Source organism: Phlebotomus papatasi, chromosome 1 (genome assembly GCF_024763615.1).
Source record: "Phlebotomus papatasi isolate M1 chromosome 1, Ppap_2.1, whole genome shotgun sequence".
NCBI classification, from domain to species: Eukaryota; Metazoa; Arthropoda; class Insecta; order Diptera; family Psychodidae; genus Phlebotomus; species Phlebotomus papatasi.
This window is the reverse complement of record NC_077222.1, coordinates 102,758,593-102,777,816: the sequence shown is the minus strand read 5'-3', so window position 1 is coordinate 102,777,816 and position 19,224 is coordinate 102,758,593. Positions and strand designations below refer to the sequence as shown.

At 33.4% G+C, this 19,224-nt stretch overlaps 1 protein-coding gene across 1 annotated transcript in view; it reads left to right on the top strand.

The window, feature by feature from the left end:
- LOC129810189 (lachesin) overlaps positions 1–19,224 on the top strand; it is a 57,160-nt gene that overhangs the window by 10,308 nt on the left and 27,628 nt on the right. Inside the window, exons 2-3 of the mRNA XM_055860514.1 lie at positions 3,106–3,227; positions 11,343–11,550. Of these exons, the coding sequence (XP_055716489.1) occupies positions 3,106–3,227; positions 11,343–11,550 (330 nt within the window). The remainder of the gene's footprint in view (positions 1–3,105; positions 3,228–11,342; positions 11,551–19,224) is intronic.

The window sequence follows — 19,224 nt, the reverse complement described above, 5'->3', positions numbered from 1 at the left end:
GGAAGGATCTTCAATTAGATAGATAAATATATTTATCAACAATGCTTTAAAAGCAAGGGAAAACGCGCTACCTTCGAACGGCTCAAGCTGTAGGGGAATGTTGGCATGGTTCGCACAGAGTGAGCCTTCAATCAACGCAAATTTTCTCTTTGTTTGCAAGGAACAAGTTCGTCATTTCTTAGCCATAAGATATAGATCATTATTAGGTTTATGAAACAAGATGAGAAATAGTAGGTCAGCTCTTTGCAAACAAAGAGAAAATTCGCATCGTTTAAACACTGAGATAAATCCGAAAAAGTTAAAATAACATTCCGGAAATGTTAATTTTACCCTGCATTATTGATCCGAAATCGGTGTAAATATTACACTTTTCAGGTGTATTGGGGGTAAAAGTTACCCTTTTTCATGTTAATTTTACCCTTAAAAAGGTGTAAAATTAACATTAAAAAATGTTGATATATTTTTACACCTAAAAAGTGTTAAAGTTATGAGGAAAAAAAGTTAATCGCAGCCTCTTTTTTTTCTCAGTGAAAGTTCACTCTGTACGAACCATGCCTACATTCCCCTATTATAATAGGTGAAAATCATTAAAAACATATTGAAAAATGAGTTGTTTAAAGATCGTCCGAAAGTAACGCACTTTCCCCTACAGTTTCGCTTAATGAGATCCCATAAGTTTTCAGCGTCCATCGCCGTCTTAGCGTTGGTGTCCAACCTCCAGAGAAAACCTGTGGAAAAGCTCTTTCTCAGGTTTTTCAATTTTTAAATAAAAATCAGGACTAGTGAATTTTAAGAGTGTAAAAGATTTTCAATTTATTTATCATAAATTAAAAAAATAGCTGCTGATTCTATTAGAGATTGATTCTATTGGGGATTGACTCTATCGAGGTCCCACTGTATTCAATTCTCACAAGGAATATTTTCAAGAGAAAACATCCATCTGGGTGGAGGTAAAGAGGAAATAAACGTCTCTAAATGTAGAATTATGGAGGGTCGTTGAATACCGGAAGCCTATATCTTCTTCCATTTGACCTTTAGTTCTAGAATAGTCAGACAGGGGGAAATAATAGAAAAATGGGCGGTATTTTCCTCAACTATTTAGATCCACTTAATTATGATAAAATATGATTTATCAGGGGATTAGTGGAAATGTGAAAGTATCAGAAAAATAGGGGATTATACGTATATTTAATGTATATCTGTTTCTTTGGATTTAACGAATAAAATAGCAACATTTCCAAGAAAATATTGACAATAAACAACTTTCCATGAAAATAACAACTCATTAATGTCTCTATGAGTAATTTTCTTAAAAGAAGAAGATATATTTAGGCAATAATTGATACAATGTATCAAGTCTGTCACAAAAAGCCGTTCGACTAAATTGTGGCATTGTGAAAATTTAATCACTTTTTCTTATCGGTTTTTGGACCATTTAAATAACAGATTTATTTATCTCGATTTATTGTATAAATACAGTGCAAAAGGCAAAATCCAATTTTCTCAGATAAATGAATTTGAAAGTTTAATTTTTTTTGCTTCCTCTAAAGTTTGTTTTCCTGCATTTTTTTAGGTAGTTGTAACTTAGAGTGGTACAGTGGAAGTAGAACGTGTTATGTACCACTTAGAATGAGCTGAAAAATAATATGGGATTGTTTCTATATAGGATACGATGACAAGAATGTATTTAGGTATATATATAGGGCAAAAGCTCTCGGATGTAGTGCGTCACATTACCCTATGTTTATTCGATGGAGGGGTTCATTAAATAATTTCCTGTGTATGCGTAATAAATTATACGACAATTTCCTCATGCTTCTTGAAATAACTAGTTTCTGTTTGTGGTGACGGACTGTAATTTGAAGAATTCAATTTCTCCGTCATAACAAGGCTTCCGTTGAAAGTTAGAATTATTTCTGCGTGCGTAGGCTTGGTAGAAAAGCCACATGCTAGGTATATTTTTTCAGGATATGGAGGGAGGACATGGTAAGATTAAAGCCCTTGATTTTATCTGATCTGTGCGTCTGACCCAAATGGTACACATTTTCACTAACCCCAGGACTATTGTTTGGTAGATTTTCCTAAATATAGGACCACTGAATGATAGGGTTGGGGTGTCAAAGTGCTTCCAAAACGTAGAGGTAAGAGACATGAAAATCTACTCACCATTTCTCTGTCTTATGTGTAAAAACACAACTAAATACACTTTTCTGCCGAAATATCCCCATGCCACGCAATACAACAGGTTATATGCAAAATTTTCCAAGCAATTAAGTATTCACAACACACAAATTATGAATATTGCTACACGAGCATTATTTAATGTTGCCTATTAAATGTAGGAAAATAAAATTGTTCCACGAGTTGACTTTTATATGGATAAACTTACAAATATCTTTTCTTACCCTCAACCCTCTTGGGCCTTAGCCCTACCAACGGCCTCCCCCCAAAATTGGGATGGGTAGAATTTCTCTTTTATTTCTATAAATTTTCAGGATGAAGACAGAAAAGAGGCACAAGGTTGTACTTATACATCCAAGGGATATATGATTATACCCTTATGCATTAAATGTTATATGAAATAGTAACTCAACGATAATTTAATTGCATTTCCCTGGGGATTTTCAGTCAACCGCACAAAAGCCAAAAGACGACCCATAAAAGAAGGGAAAGAACACCAAAAAGCTCCCAAAAGCCCGTTTCGTTTTGCCTTATTAAAAGGCGGCAGGAGGGAAAAACAGTGGTGGAAAGCTTACACCCCCCCCCCCTCACCGCCCCACACAGGAACAAGTGGAGATGGAAAAATTGTTATTATTATCACTGATGAAAAGAGATCCCTTCTTGCATGGTTTCTCTTTACATTTCCCCTCTTGATTATTATATAAATTACATTTTTTGAGCACTTTAGTACGAGAGGAATTCCTCATCTTTTTTTTCTTAACTCGCTTCTTTTATCCATTCAGACAAATGCTCACTCACCCTGCTATTTAATGGATTTGCGAATGGGATGAGTGGTTAGTGGGTCTTGAATGATATAAGAAGTTTATCCTTTTTCCCTTCAAAAAAAAAACACATAACACTTCTTCCCCAATTTTCTTGTTACAGACGTTAATTTGCAAGGAGTTGAACCGGAACCTGAATTCGAAGGAACAATTTCAAATGTGACATTCCCAGCCGGAAGAGAAGCCCTCTTGACATGTTCAGTGAAGAATCTGGGAAGATATAAGGTTAGTATCTCTTATAATTTTATGATTAGGGCGGTTTTCTTTTGGTAGCAATAAAAATTCAAGAATATTCAACAGAAATTTATAAATGTGTATTATCCCGTGGAATATTTTAGACGCACATAAAATTATTATGATTTTCAGTTTATATTGGAAATCTTGACAACCAACCATTTTATGACTTTTACTCTAAAGAACAATACAGCAATGTATAACATTTTGCTGACTTTGCAATTTTTTTGTGACTACTGCTCAGATTTTAAAAGAAATATCACAGAAAAAATTGAAAAGAAAAATTTATATGTAATGAATTATGGTGCTATTGTAGTAGAACTGTTGGGCCTAGAGGAGTTAGACGGAAAAAGTCCGTCCTGACGACGACTCTTCTAAGCCAACGGTACCAATCACGGTTCAGCTGGGGTAGTAACTTTGAGGGGTGCTGTAATAACGGCTAACTTCAAGTTACGATATCTCTATAATTCCGCTAGGTGGAGTTGAGAGCGCTCGCCGAGTTATTCCGATGGCACAATCGGATCGGTTTCTCAGTCGGTCTTTACCAGTGAAGCGAGGAGGACGCTAGATTCGTGGCTCTCTTGGAATGAGCAATGGTGGCTCACTATCGGAGACAAGCGATGAAGGGTTCTCCAGCATGTTCTGGAGAACACTTTGAGCCTAAACAGAAATAATAATAATAATAAGTTTATTGGTTCATGCCCAGGATACAGAAAGTAACATGTAGGACTATACAATATAAAATATGTAGATAGAGATAGTTTGAAATAATTACAAAGGTGTGTAGCACAAAAAAGGTGTGTAGTAGATTTTGATTCTCCAATAGTGTCTTGGATGAAAGGTAAATGGAACTCTATTTGCACAAAAAGTCGTTAAAGTTCGAAGAATTCAAATTCAATTTCGAATTTTCATACTAAATTTTCGAACAAGGTGGGGAAAATGTATCAAATATCACACTAAAAAGCTGGCAAAAGAGTTACTCAGTGATTACGGAGTAATTAAATAATGGGACAAGAACAATAAGCGTCGTTGTTCTGTTTTTTTTCCTCGCAACAAATGTGAAGACCGTCACATTTTGACACTTCAGCACTTCGAAATTCAAACAGGATGTACCTCAGCCACCTTGCGGAATTATCTAAAAGTAAGAAAGTCTCTTTTTTGGATCTTCAAATCGATTTTCGAATTTTTCAAGATCTACTTCTGTACGGAAAATTTACTGTTCTCAAGTGGTTCTGCATTATCGACTTGTCTTTGTGTTGGCTTTTATGTCGACTGTAAAAGCACCAAACTGTCATCGATTGCGTAGAACCACTTGAGAACAGTAAAGTGCTTAAAAACTGTTCCATTTTAATTGGAATAGCATCATTAGGGCAGTCGAGTTCAATACCAATCGAAATACTGGAAATTGAAGACTCTAAACGAAATGCAAAAGGCAAATTTTTAAACCGAGCACACCTAGAAACCTTAAACTGAAAACTTAGGCAATGACCCGTATAGGGGAAAGTGGAGAAACTTTAAAATATAGCCCTTTTGTCCTATTTTTAAATGAAAATGAGCCTTATCATAATTTAATTTTGCTCCATAAACCATTTGAGAAGCTAAAATACAACATGATAAGGCTCAATTCCGTTTAAAAATAGCCAAGAACCCAATTTCAAGACTCCCCCAATTCAAAGGTGCCTCACTTCCCCTTTACGCAAACTCTAAGCCAAATACCAACGACTGAAGACTTAATACCTACTGAACAGAACAGAATTAAATATCTAAAATTGAAATACTATTCTAAAATAATAAAAAAGTGTGATTCAATTCGGGAAATTCAGAACTGAATACCAATACCAATGGTATACTCAAAACAGCGTAATAAAACAGGGGCTTAGGGTAAATTAAGCTAATTCAAAACATGCTCCAAATGGAAATTTTTCGCTACTCCAAATGGAAACGTCATTGTTTTCATGATAAATACAGTACTAAATTATTATATTTATATATTTTCTATACCGCAGTTTCATTATTTAGTTAATTTTGCTTCAAATAAAGCGAAAATCCATTCATATTCACAAATTTTAATTTGTTAATTTCTCAGAATAATTAAAAGTGTACCTTTTCACCATCGAATTTTTTATCGATCGACCATGTTTTCCAATGAAAAACACAATGAGGTGATTGTTGTTCATTCACTTTTTTTTAACATTTATGTCATATTTCTGGCTAATATTAGTTAAATTAAGTGCTAATCTTTATTGTTAACGGTACGTGAAGTTTTCAAATGAAATAATTACCTATTTCGTGAACAAAAAGGGTTTTCTGAAGTATCTGCAAATACTTCAATAGGAAACCCCGGAAATATGATTTTTTTGGAGGGATTTTCTTATTGTTTTAGATGGGAAAGCAGAAAAGACCAAGACTAAGAACAAATCCTGCACTCAAGAGCAACTCAACAAGGTTTTGCAAGCCTTTCGTCGCGGTTTCACTTACACTGTTTGTCTCCAATTACAAACTTTCCCTTGTCTCCATTTGGATGAATATGTTTCCAATAGAATCATTTTACGCTCGCGTATTTTTCTTTTGTATTTAAAAAGTTTTCAAATTATATCTAAAGAATTTTCACTAAACAGTAACATTCTAGAAGAGTCAAGGAGCACATTTATGTAATTTTCTTCAGAAAAAATATGAATTTAATGTGTTGAATCTTCTGTCAAAGTTAAAGCGTCTGGAAATAGATTTGAATTAGGACATTTACCCTATATACCAAACAGAAAAGCTAATACTGATTTGCAAATATGTATACCATAAAGCGAGAACAGTTTATTAAAAACGTGAAATCGAATATCACAACTAAAAACAAGATTTTGATAGTCGAGAAGTGAATACCGATAAACGAATACCAATTATTTAATTTGAGAGCTGTATATCGGAACCCAACAATCAAATACCTAGGGTTGTATACCAAAAACTAGAAATTAATTAGTCCAAAAAAGCATACTCTAAATCTAAACACAAAATTTTATAACAAAAACGAGGAGCGAGTACCAATAGTAGGGAACTATAATAGATTTAAAGAAATGAATACCACAAATCGAGGAGTATTAGAAACATAGTGCATTAGAATATTAAAACTGAAACCGAAAAGTGATAATTGAGGAATGAAGCTCAGAATCGAATGCAGAAAACGAAATCGAATACCAAAGAAGCAAAGAACAGTCGCATATGAAACCAAAGAATCGAATACCAAAAGTAGAAGCAATACCAATAGTAGAGAAATTAATACCATAGAGTGTGATTTGTTTACTGAAAACAGAGAATCGAATACCAAAAATAAAATCGAATATTTATAATTAAAAATTAAATACAAATATCCGCAGTTCAAGTATCTAAACTTAAGAACTCTGTGTCAGAAATTTAGAGTTGAAAACAGAAAACCAGGACCTTAATTCCGAAAATTTATCATCAAGTAGCAAGAATAGATTACTCAAAATTTACTACTAACTGGGAACAGCATAACAAAACGGAGAAATGAATACCAAAAGTAAGAAGTCAGCACTAATTCACTCAACGATTTATGAAAATGAATACCACAGAGCGAGGTTCACTGAAAACGTAGCGTAGAATATCAAAACTGCAACCGGATTTGGAAAACTAAGTCGAATACCAAAAGAATCTGACAACAATCGCATACCAAAACAAGTAATCGAATACCAAAAGTGAGATGCAATGCCAATAGTAGAGAAATGAATACCACAGAGCGTGACTTATGTAGAATCGAATACCACAACTAAAACCTAACTAAAATTTAAGGATAGCTGAAAAACAAATAACGATTTTAGGAACTTATTCACTTCTGTCTAACTCGTTAGTTTAAATTTTCGAACTTCCAACGATATTTTTTTAAAAGGAAATGTCAATATCAGAAACTTATAAACGCATAAAGAAAATCTAAGACCAAAATTTGAGTTATGATATGAAAGTCCTGATAGTTTCTAAAAAAGTTGCAAAAGAAATATTGTAGAGTAAAATCTTATAAATGCCTTGCAGCTATAATTGAAACTGATTATATACACATTTGATAATATATATACATTTCATATAATTAACGTTTGATCCGAACATAGGGGGAAGACTACATAATCAAACATTCTGCAAAGTTGCTTACGCTTTCCCACCATTTCTCTTTTTAACAACATTTAGCATTTTGAAGAAAGAAAAGCAAATTCATCCTACAGAAAAATGTTTGTGCATTGTTATTTGTGAATACGCATACTTTTCGTGTAATAAATTTACCCCAACTTCATCCGACTTCTTGTACATAAAAATATTTTTCTGAAGACCAAGAAACAACCAAGACACATTTTTCACTGTCTCCATCTCTTCTCGGCTACAAATTGAAGAGAATCCTTTTTTTTCTTGTACGAATTTTTCCTCATAACAATCAAGCTTTAGCCATTGCAATAGCCCAACAATTCTTTTACGTCTACTGATGAAATATGCAAATAAGTCATTTACCATTCATGAAATACGGAGTAAAGATAAATTCATGCATAGAATATCAAAACGGGAATTTTTTTCAAACAAATTTCAGTTATTTTACAGTTTTGGTAGTAAATTGTATGAGTTGTGAGTACTAAAAGAGAAAGTTAAAAGATTAAATAGTATATAAAACTTAATTAAATTATTTTACATGTATAAACAAATATGTTGCCTTAGCCAAAAGTTGAACATAATTATATTGGGTTACAGTGAAAAGTTTTGGGAAGGAATTTTCGTAATATTCCGACAAATTCAGAAGTAGGATTACCATTTAGTTTATTTATTTTATATTGTACTCGTATTTAGATAATTTGGTAGAATTATCCGGATGAATTGCTCGCATAACGTCGACATCAAGCTCCTTATACTCGACCGTTTTCAGAAACATGAAAACACATCCGACCAATACGGAAACGTTTCCATAAACATAATATCACCTCCAAGGTACTCTCAAGCGTTAATAAAATTATAGAATTAAACCTACATAAGAAATATAGGGGAAAGTACTCTCCCTTCGAATGTTCATGCCTTCGAATAATGTGAATTTTCTTTCAGTTTTCTTGAAAGACTTACACTAGTTGGCTTATCATCAGGGTTGGGCGAATTTTTTACACTTTACATCATTTTTTTCATAGTAAAAAAGAACCCTTTAACATATGCTACATTTTTAACATGTAAAGTTACAATGTTAAAAATGTAAAATTGAGTGATACCCATCAAATATCATGTTCAGATTTTTTATTCATTACTCAATCAAAGATTTCGTTGCAATTAGTAAAATATTTTGCGGCTTTTTACTGTGAAGCTTGTCGTCTAAAATTCATGAAGAAATTTACTGGCAATCACAATTAAAATTTTCTCCTACCCGGTTGAACCGGTTGAACCAATATAATAGTATCAGGGAGTTTTCCAATTATTCCGTGATTTCTGCTAATCATAAATATTGTAAAAATCATTGAAATTAAGATTTATTTCCAGCTCTCTTCATAACGATAATCTTTTTTGGGGATTTTGTTATATACGTTGTTCAAGACATCACATTCCAGAAAACAATGTTCATGAAGAGAATCAGTGTCTCCTTGCTAACACTGATTCTGTGATAATGAATGTTTCTGTGATAATATTCTAAAAACCATCGTGCTTTATTATTGAAGTGAGACTAACGTATTGAACAAAAATTCGCATAGAAATTATGATATTTTATCAATTTTTAATAAAATCTGCACAGAATCCGAGTAAAAACGATCTAAGTTGCTAAGCGTTTCGTTCGAGAGAAAATTTATATTCAATTTTAACCATTTTGTGCTGAAGCTGTTCGCTCTTTATTTGCAATTTAACCCTTTTCGTGTTAAAGCTATGCGTGTATTACATATAAGTGAAATCATTTTAAGCTTAAGCTGTGCGGGTTTTATGCAAAATTACGATCGTTTTTTACTGAAGATTGATTAAAAAATATATTTTTTGATTTTGTTCTTTGCGTAGTGTGTCACAATATTAGTGAACAAAATTTCATTCCCGACCTGAAATTCTCAAGGGAAAGCTGGTAAATGAAAGAAAATGAAATTGAATAAATTTATTGCTTTTTTCATCGAATTATTGAAAAAACTTATGAATGCCGGATTTTTACTGCGTGTATTGATAGAATATCATTTTAAACACAATTCTGGACAAATACAAATATTTTTGCACAATTTCTCAATTAAATTGGGTTTAGTGTCGCCAAATTTCTATAATTTTTCAATTATATCCAAAATAATTTTCCTGATAAAATAAAAAAATAAAGATATTATAACCTGAATAAATAAGAAATTTAGAAGAAAACACGTTTTTACATATTTTTGTGATTATATTTACAGTATGTCGTACATTATGTTTACATTACAGATTCCTGATATCAATAATATCACTTCAGAATAAACAATGTCAAAACACTGCATTTATGCATTTGATAGACTTTTTATGCACTCTGGACACTCTTTCTGCAATTAAGTTTCACAACAGAAGATCAGGAAATTGTTTTAAATAATAAATAAATAATAATAAGTTTATTGGTTCATGCCCAGAGATAGTTTGAAATTAAAATTACAAAGTTGTGTAGCACAAAAAATGACTTATCATGGGAAAATTTCAGAATGTACAATTGTTTTGAAAGTGTGTAAATCCTTAACATTATTTAATCTTGGGTATTTTGTAATAATTTTATTGTAAGCGCTGATGGCTGTAAATTTTATTGATTTTTGTCCAAATCTTGTAGAGTTAGGTCTGATATTTTGCAAGGTATGAAGGTATGAAGGTATCATGCAAGGTATGGTTTTAGTGCTTGTTCTTTCGCTACAATACAATTAAAGAAACAAAATGTTAGCTCTCACGAATACAGTATGAATTCACTATTTTTCTATCAATTATCCTTACTTTGTCAAATTTGATTTCTTCGATGTGTGTGCTTGACTTTACTGTACACGCTGGTGCACTTCACGAATTTAATTTATAATAAACATCACTTTTTATCACAAGTTTTCACTCAGAAAAGAACCTCTGCTTAGTAAACAAAGCAGAATTTGACAATCTGGCAGCGTCATACAAAAAGAAGACAAGTTGTATATCGTCGGTTGCGTCTACCTCTGTCGTATCTGCATTTCTTTTGTTTCAGCATTTCATGCAAGAGGGTACGTCTGTATTGTGGCTTGCACCGAATGCAGATACAATACAAATGCAGATACGACAGAGGTAGACGCAACCGACGATATAACTTGTGTCTTTTATGGAGCAAATGCAACTAAAATATACCAGAACATGATGTTCATACAATTTCACGACATTATATGAACATAATAGCACGAATATGTAAGATAAATATACTTTAGAAATTTTTGACATAGTTTTATGCATTTTCACTCAAAAATAGATTATATTATGACTTGTTTATAGATATAAAAATATTTAGTCGTAATTTTAAGGGAAAATAACAATATTTTAACTGCAATTTATCAAACAAAATGTATTGATCATATTAATAGAAAGTAACTGATATTTTCAATACATTTTTTAGCCAAGTTATTATCAGGTTATTGGTTATTGTACTGGCATTCAACGCACATAATTTTCAGATAATATACATCCTGCGTTCATACATTATAATTTTAAGAAATAGCTCGATTACGTTGAAAATACCCTGCGCGCTTAATGTGTTGCTCCTGGCTTACACAACCTGTGAAAGAGCTTTTCCACCGTTTTGCTCTGGAGGTTGGTCACCTACGCTAAGACGGCGGTGGACGCTTGTTACTCTCTTTTTCTTATACTACCACACTATGTTTTCAAGAGATTTGTGTCTCAAAAGTCAAATGTTATAATAAATAAATAAAGAAAAAATAAATAAATAAATAAAATATGTTGGTTACATTTGACACATTATTTGGATATCAAATGCGTCTTGGGATATTTCATTGGTCTTTTTTTATCTCATCCCCGTCCTCTAGTCTAGACTGATCTGAACGTTAATTTTGAGTTTGAAAGGATTTTTAAATGGATTTCCCACCTGGGATAACAAGAGCATGTTGATCAATTGATTTTAAATTACAGGTTGGCTGGCTTCGGGCGTCTGATCAGACGGTTTTGGCACTGCAAGGCCGTGTTGTCACACATAACAATCGAATTAGTGTTGTCCACGAAGACATGCACACCTGGCGATTGCGCATCAAACAGATCCGGGAGTCAGATAAAGGGTGTTACATGTGCCAAATAAATTCTAGTCCCATGAAGAAGCAAATTGGATGTATCGATGTGCAAGGTTTGTAGTGTTTGCTGTATCCTATAAATATATTGTAAAGCCTGAAGTAGTACTTTTGGGTCTCTTGACAGAGACAGAAATAGAAGAACAAAGAATAGCGTGAGAGGACAGCCACTTTGGCCAATTTTCCGGTGTTCAACATCTGAGGTGTGGGTGGGAGTCAAACTGATTTTCCATTCTATCTATTCCCCTTGTAAATCCATTTGCTATTTCGATTGCCACCTTTTCCTATATCAGTTCTATCTGTCTCTAGGATAGGGACGAAAAAGCTCTGAACACCATTTCAACCTTTCAAATGGATGTTTGTAAATGAAAATATTTTGTCATCCCCAGTAAATTTTATTCCTACTTTTTTGTTCCTGCCTCTGCACCATTTTCTTCTCATCCGACTATCCTTCTCAACAACAACATCTACGGTGTAAACTGTAAATGGCCAGATGAATTTTGAGAGCAACCCTTGGCTTAGGGTATATTTTTATATCAGTTTAAGCTTTTAATGCTTTCATTCGATTTCATAGTTGTCTTATTCCTTTCAAAACTTTGATTTCTCTAATTCGGCATCCATAAATAGATATTTCTAGACGTGACGTAAAATCTTGTTTGTAGGCCGTATATAATTCAACTCAAATAAATAGAGCTTTTATTACATCTTGCCAATGCAGAAAATAATAAAAGCTAAGTGCATATTAACCTAAATATTTTTTTGTTTTATTGACTTTTAGAAGTTTTATTTTTTATACTTTGAATTATAAAAATCTTTTTACATACGTGCATTAAATTAGTTGGAATCCGGAAGTCCCGATAAGTTACACTTCCATTTAGCTTTTAACATTGATTCGTACGAAGAGTGGTACTAAATAACTTACTATACAGTAATTTATAATTCCAGAGCTTATTTATAAAAGCAGCTTTGGACACTTTCAGTCCTCTTAACTTTCCGGTCAATCCACAGAGTTGCATTATTCAACCACATGCTCTTGTTCGCTTAATTAAATAATATCAAAGTTTATATGTTAATTCCAAGTTAATTGAGAGATTGACTATTCATCTGCTAAAAGGGTATTATACAGATTTCGTAAGCAGAATGGTGTACATCTTTTAATAATTCGATTTAATATGCGGTTTTGTACATTTCAACTTCACGTGTTGGTTCATGTTTACCCGTTTGCACAATTAAATTTTATAAACTTGTATTCCAAACATTCGGAGATAGGTTAGCCAAATAGACATTTAATGTACACTCCATTTTCCCAGAAAATCCCTTGATTCTCAAATAAATTATTCAGTTTTCTTTAGGGAGAAGTAGGGCACTTTTAAATGACAGCGCCTTTGAATGGAGACACCTTTGAAATTGGGTTCTTTTCTCCTATTTTTAAATGGAACTGGAATAAAATTGCATAATATAAGGTCTAGTTTTATTTAAAAATGAGAGAAAAAGCTCCATTTCAAAGGCAAACTAATTCAAATTGCCTCACTTTCCTTTATCCTTTAGTCAAGATTTTATATCTAATTTATCAACATTATATCATCATCATTTTCAATCTTATCCCTATTGGAGTTGCGGGCTTAGGACATCTAGGTTTGCAACCCAAGCTTCTCGATCCTAAGCCACTTCAGGAAGGTGTTCACGGCCAATCCCAAAGCGCTACCAGAGTATGAATTCTGAGATTCGTGAGTTACTCACATGAGAAATTCACGGCTCTGAGATCACCTTTAGTAAGCGTTTTGTGAAGCTTTCGTAAAAACTATACTGTGCTTCCTTAGTTGCTGTAAGAGTTTTACATAACACTTTATATGAAATTTTAACGAAAGTCTTACAAAAGACGATTTAAAAACGGTAGGTTTTTCACGTGAAAAACTCACGAATCTCAGAATTCATACATTCATAGGTCTGCCCCGAGGTCGACGCCTCCTCTCCCAATTTATCAATTTCCAAAAATTAATGTTCTTAACTTACTTTTTAATCTTTCACATGCAAGTAGGGTAAAGTGATACAAGTTGGACATAGTGTTACAAGTTGGCAAATTTGCTGGTATACGTTGGACATGGCTCTTTTCTTGATAAATACAGTACACAATTTGTACTGTATTTGTAAGAAAAAAGCCCTGTCCAACTTGTACCATTGTCCAACTTGTACCACTTTACCCTAACTCTTCACATAAACTTTGTAAATACGAAAATAATTAAAAAGTTAGTTAAGTTCTGCCTAAGTTTGAGAAAATCGAGAAAACATGGTTTTAGAAGACATGGAGGGGGTGAGGGGAAAAATGAAAAAAGACCGTTTGAGATAATATCCACTTATGGGGGAGTCATCGAAGATCGGAAGTCGAAATCTCTCACCATGTGATCTATAGCTCGGGAACAAACTTAAGGTTAATTTAGAGTTTGAACTGTAAAATAAATTAAAGGAAAATCACATAGAATCAAAATTCAAACCCTCCCTTGAATCCTCCCTTAAACGTTTTGCATATGTGTGTTCCGTAACTAAATTAAATTTGTCATAATATTCAAAATAAGAATAATACTAAAGGCTCGGATAAACTTTGCAAAAACGTTTCAGGAAGAACAGAACGTGAAATTGGATTTCAATTTCAAGAAATTTTCCTGATTCAAAAGGGTATTTCACAAACATTTAAATATGTTCACCGAAATATTGAATTTGGTTAGCGAAAAGAATAAATTTGATGAATGAAAAATTTATTCAGAGAATATTAAATTTGATCACTCAAAAATTAAAAATATTCATCAAAAATCAAAATTTTGTCTTTAAAAAAGTAAATTTGATCCGTGGAAGATTAAAGTTGGCCAATAAAAACTAAATTTGGTCATTCTAAAAACTAAATTTGGTCATTCTAAAACCAAATGACATTTGGTCGGCAAAAAATAAAATTTGGTTACTGAAAAAGTAAATGTGGTCATCAAAAAATGAAATTTAACCAATAAAAAAATAAATTTGATAAGAAAGAAAATGAAATTTGGTCAGCAGAGAAGTAAATGGGGTCAGAAAAAAATGATATTTATTCAGTAAAAACGTAAATTTGCAAAAAAAATTTACGTTTAGGTTAGCAAAAAATTAAATTTAGTTAATCAAAAAAACGAAATTTGGCAAGCAAAAACAAGTAAATTTGATCAGTAAGAAAAGGGACAGATAATCCTAACCGGCTTATGTAGGTGAGATTCTTAACGTGAGCTAACTCGAAGTGCATGCAAATTCGATTTGGAGCTGAAGTTGGGAGACGCCATTCAGCTATCTTGAATCAAATTCGTGAAATTATACAAATTTTGTATTTAAACCAAAATATCAAGGATTTGGATGAACTGACAGAAAAGTGGTATATGGGTGAAATGTAGACCAGAATGTTCTCTATAATTTTGCCGTAGAACTTGAACTCATCGATTACTCAGAAGCCAAGATAAGCGAGGTTTTTTGTTTCTTAACTCGTTTTTTCATCCAGAGTGCCACAAGTAGTCATTTGTTGAGCTTCAACTATTTCTAAGAATTGTTGTATTTTGTGGGACTTTCCATTTAAAACCCTATTTTAAGTGGCTTGGTGGAGTAGAAGCAGTCAAATTGGCATCTGAGTGATTTCAAAGCGTTATTATGGGAAAAACCAATTTTTTCACACTTAAACGGCAAAATCGGAGTGATAGCGTAGTCTTAGCGGAAAATGATGTATGGACGAAATGTAGAGACAAATGTGCTCTACAATTATGTTGAAGTAATCATCAAAATCGGTTCAGCGAGAGTCAAGATAATTGAGGTTATGTGATATTGAAATTGGTTTTTCGACTGTGGCGCCCCTGGTGTTGGTCCCACGAAGTTCAAATATTCTAGAAAGTTGTAGTATTTGGTGAGATCTTTCGTTTAAGCCCTCATTCATCAAAATCGGTCACATAGAACCGGAGATATGATTTTTTGAATTTCGTGAACTTTGACCCATCATATCTCCGGTTCTATTGAAACCACAGCGCACATACGCACCATTTTGGAAACGTCCTAGACTGGACTACAACATACTAAAATTTCATTAACTTGCACAATGCCGTTTTTGAGAAAAGTGACTTTGAATTTCGATGAATTTTGACGCTATCACAGCGCCACCTATGGTGACTTTTTGAACTTCCATCTGAAAGTGCTCGTCGAGACGAAACCAAAAAGGTAAAATTTAGGTCGATATGTTAATTAGAACCGGAGATAGAGGCCGGTCAATGTTCGAACTTTGACCCCTTATAGCTCGGGTCAGAGTTTATGGATCGACTTAAGGTTTTTTTTGTTTGATAGGTATAATCAACGGCTACAACATACTAAAATTTCAGCCCGATGCACAATGGAATTTTTGAGTTATTTAACTTATAAGATTTAAAAATTTTCTTTTTAATAATAGCGCCCCTAGCGGTGGTTTTATGAACTTGCGATGTTAGAAGGGGAAGTGGCATTTCACGAGAGCTTTCCAAAAAGCCCTCACTTTTTAAATTCTGACAATTAGAACCGGAGTTATGGCCATTTTAAGAAATTTTTTTTGGACCCTTATAGCTCGGGTCAGGGGGGTCGGGGGACCTTAAGTTTGGTATTGATGGAAAGCTCTAAGGCCCAGCTATAACATACTAAAATTTGAGCCCGCTCGATGCCATAGGGGCGGAGCTATTGAGAAAACAAAAAAAGGGGTGTCTTCAAAATGGCGGAAGGAGGGGTGGGGGGTGGGGGGTCAATGCACCAAGTTGCAATTTTCACCCGATATATAACCTTTGCCCAAAACCGCAAGTCGATATCTTTTTTAGTTTAGGAGCTATTAAGCTCCAAAGAGCGGCCGGCCGGCCGGCCGGCCGGCCGGGAACGTAAAATAGCCACATATATATTCGTGATCAGGAAGTGGCGAAACACATTTTGGCCAAGTTTGAGGTCGATCGGACGACATGAAATTTTGTTAGGATTATAGTAGGTGAGATTGTTAAGAATCTCACCTAATAAATGGTTGGTAAAAAATAAAATTTAGTTAATAAAAAAAAAACGAAATTTGGCGAACAAAAAATTGAAGTTTAATTCGTCAAAAAAATTAAATTTAGATATCAAGAAATGAAATTTGGTCAGCAAAAAAAACTAAATTTGACAAGGAAGAAAATAAAATTTGACCAACCAATAATACCAATAAACCAATAATAAAATTTAGTTATAAAAATTGTAAAATCATAATGACTCCGGCCCAAGCCCAACTTTTAGATCAAGAATATTTCATAAAGTCAAAATTCACATCCCTTACTTAAAAGTTGTGGTATGTCAATCCTAGTCTTTCGCACTCTTCTTCTTCTTTTGCACATCACGCCAAATTAAATTTAGTTCGGTCCAATTTTGAGTCCAAAAGTGGGAGAGACTTAAGCAAATCTTTTGAGAAAGAAAGGGACACGAATTTCGATTTCTTAAAATTTTAACAATTTAAAAGGTGTATCGGAGGTATAAAAATGACATTTAGTCAGTGAGTAAATTTGGTCATCAGGAAATGACATTAATTCAGTAAAAAATAAATTTGATCAGGATGAAAATGAAAATTTAGCTCATCAAAAATACGAAAGCTAGTAATTGAGAAAATTTGGTCAGTGCAGCAAACTGAATTGATCTGCAAAAAAAAATTAAATTTGGCCAGTACATTTTTTTGGTGAACAAAATACTAAATTTGGTCAACAAAAAATGGAATTTCGTCAGTAATAACCAAAAATTAATAAGCAAAATGCAATCAGCGAATAAAATTTGGTTAATAAGGAACTTAAATAATTTACAAAAATGTATCTAATGGCTTCGGCAGACCTTTTAGATCAGAAAAATTTCCTGAAGTCGAAATTCGAATCCTTTTCTTTCTCACACGTTTTGCTTATGACTATCTCATTCTCTCGCACTCTTCTTCTTCTTTTAAACATCTACAAAAATTTAGCTCAAGCCAATTTGGAGTGCGAGAGAATGAGATAGACATACGCAAAAAGGTGTGAGAAAGAAAAGGATGCACATTTTGATTTCATGAAATTTTCCTGATCTAAAAGATATGCCGTAGCCCTAATGATATAATTTAACATCTTATAGGATTATGGATAAAATGAAAATGGGTTGTAAAAATTCTCAGCTGCTTCTTTATTTTCCCTTTGACAAAATCTTTACTTCTAAATTGAGTACTTGTCAAATTTGAATTTTTACTGACCAAATTTGATATTTTACTGTGTTCATTTGCTCAGTATTTCATTTTCTCTCTGTCAAAAATTATAAGATGACTATTTGCTATGGTCTATTAGTCAAATTTGAATTTTTACTGACTAGTCCCAGCTTCAGTTACCTCATTTAAACATTTTAGATTCGTAGTATATCTGAAATCGAACAGGAAGAATCATAATCGTAGTGCAAAGAACACGTACTAAAATGTTTATAGAAAATGTCGCATTAGTGTCTAATCCAATTCTATGCTAGAAACAATTTAAGTTGGAAATTTGAAGTGCCTTGCAATTAGGCTTAAAGTCGCCCAAAATTCCAAAATGTAATTGTAGAACGATTCCAACAACATAACATCTGTGCCATTGTCCTAATTAAAAGCTGACTTATTCAACTCCAAAGTTGCTGCCAATTTTGCGACATTTAAAATCCAACAACTTTATAATGGAGCTTTTTGTTAGACTGTATTTTGTTCAAAATAGCTGTTAGACAAGCAAAATTGTCAGTAACAAGTAATTAACACTCGAAAAACCCTTTTCTATAATCTCTAGATATTGTGGGTAACATTCTCAAAGTGAAAATTTTATTTATATTTGCCCTTAAGGCAAAAAAAAAACCGGATGAATATAGGCGGGTTGGGGTTTATGTGTACAATAGAATAAGGGGTTCTTTCCTTGGGATGTGGGCCCGTAAAAGATTCTGGCAAATTTTGTGGTGTAGGAGCAGAGGAAACTTTGCAGACAACGCGCTATGAGTGCTTTGCATATATAATAATACTAAAAAAAAATTTTGTGTGAAGCTTCAAGACGCCACATTGGGAGCTTTTTCATCTGCCTACATCTTTACCCGTTTTTTTCCCCATTTCCTCCTATCCTCAGATAATACTCCAGTCTACCAGAGTCTGTAACGAATTCCAATGGGAATGTGTATTTTACGGCGGAAAAAATATATACACAACTTTGTGACATTCTGCTCCTTGTGCTTCTACTCCCTTTTGCCAAATTGCCAGTCGATTTTGTTGACTCAGGAAAAGAATTTCTCAATTGAACACATCATTGGCGTCGCGACGTCTAAAATTCTTCGAGTTTCTTTTTTTCCTTCCACAATCTGCTCAATTGGAAAAACCACATGAAACAGTGGAAAACATGCATTTGGCAGAGTAATTGTACATATTAAATTCTAAATGTGATTTCTGTAACACCAAATGGTCAAGATGACGTTTCCTGTACAATTTTCACTGAGTCACTTTCTGTACTCCACATTGTAGGGCACCCCCCCACCATTTCCACCCATTCTCATGCCATGGTACTTTAAAAGACCTCACTCTGTGCGAACCCGTGCATTTTGGGCCTTCTGGTTACTGCTGGAAGGTAATTTGCTTTTATGGTGGTTATAGTCTTCATTACTCCCACTTCTGGCACCTTTAGCCTTTTCCTCTGGCTTTGCTTTAGCGTTAAACTTTCATCTCACAAATGACACGTTCA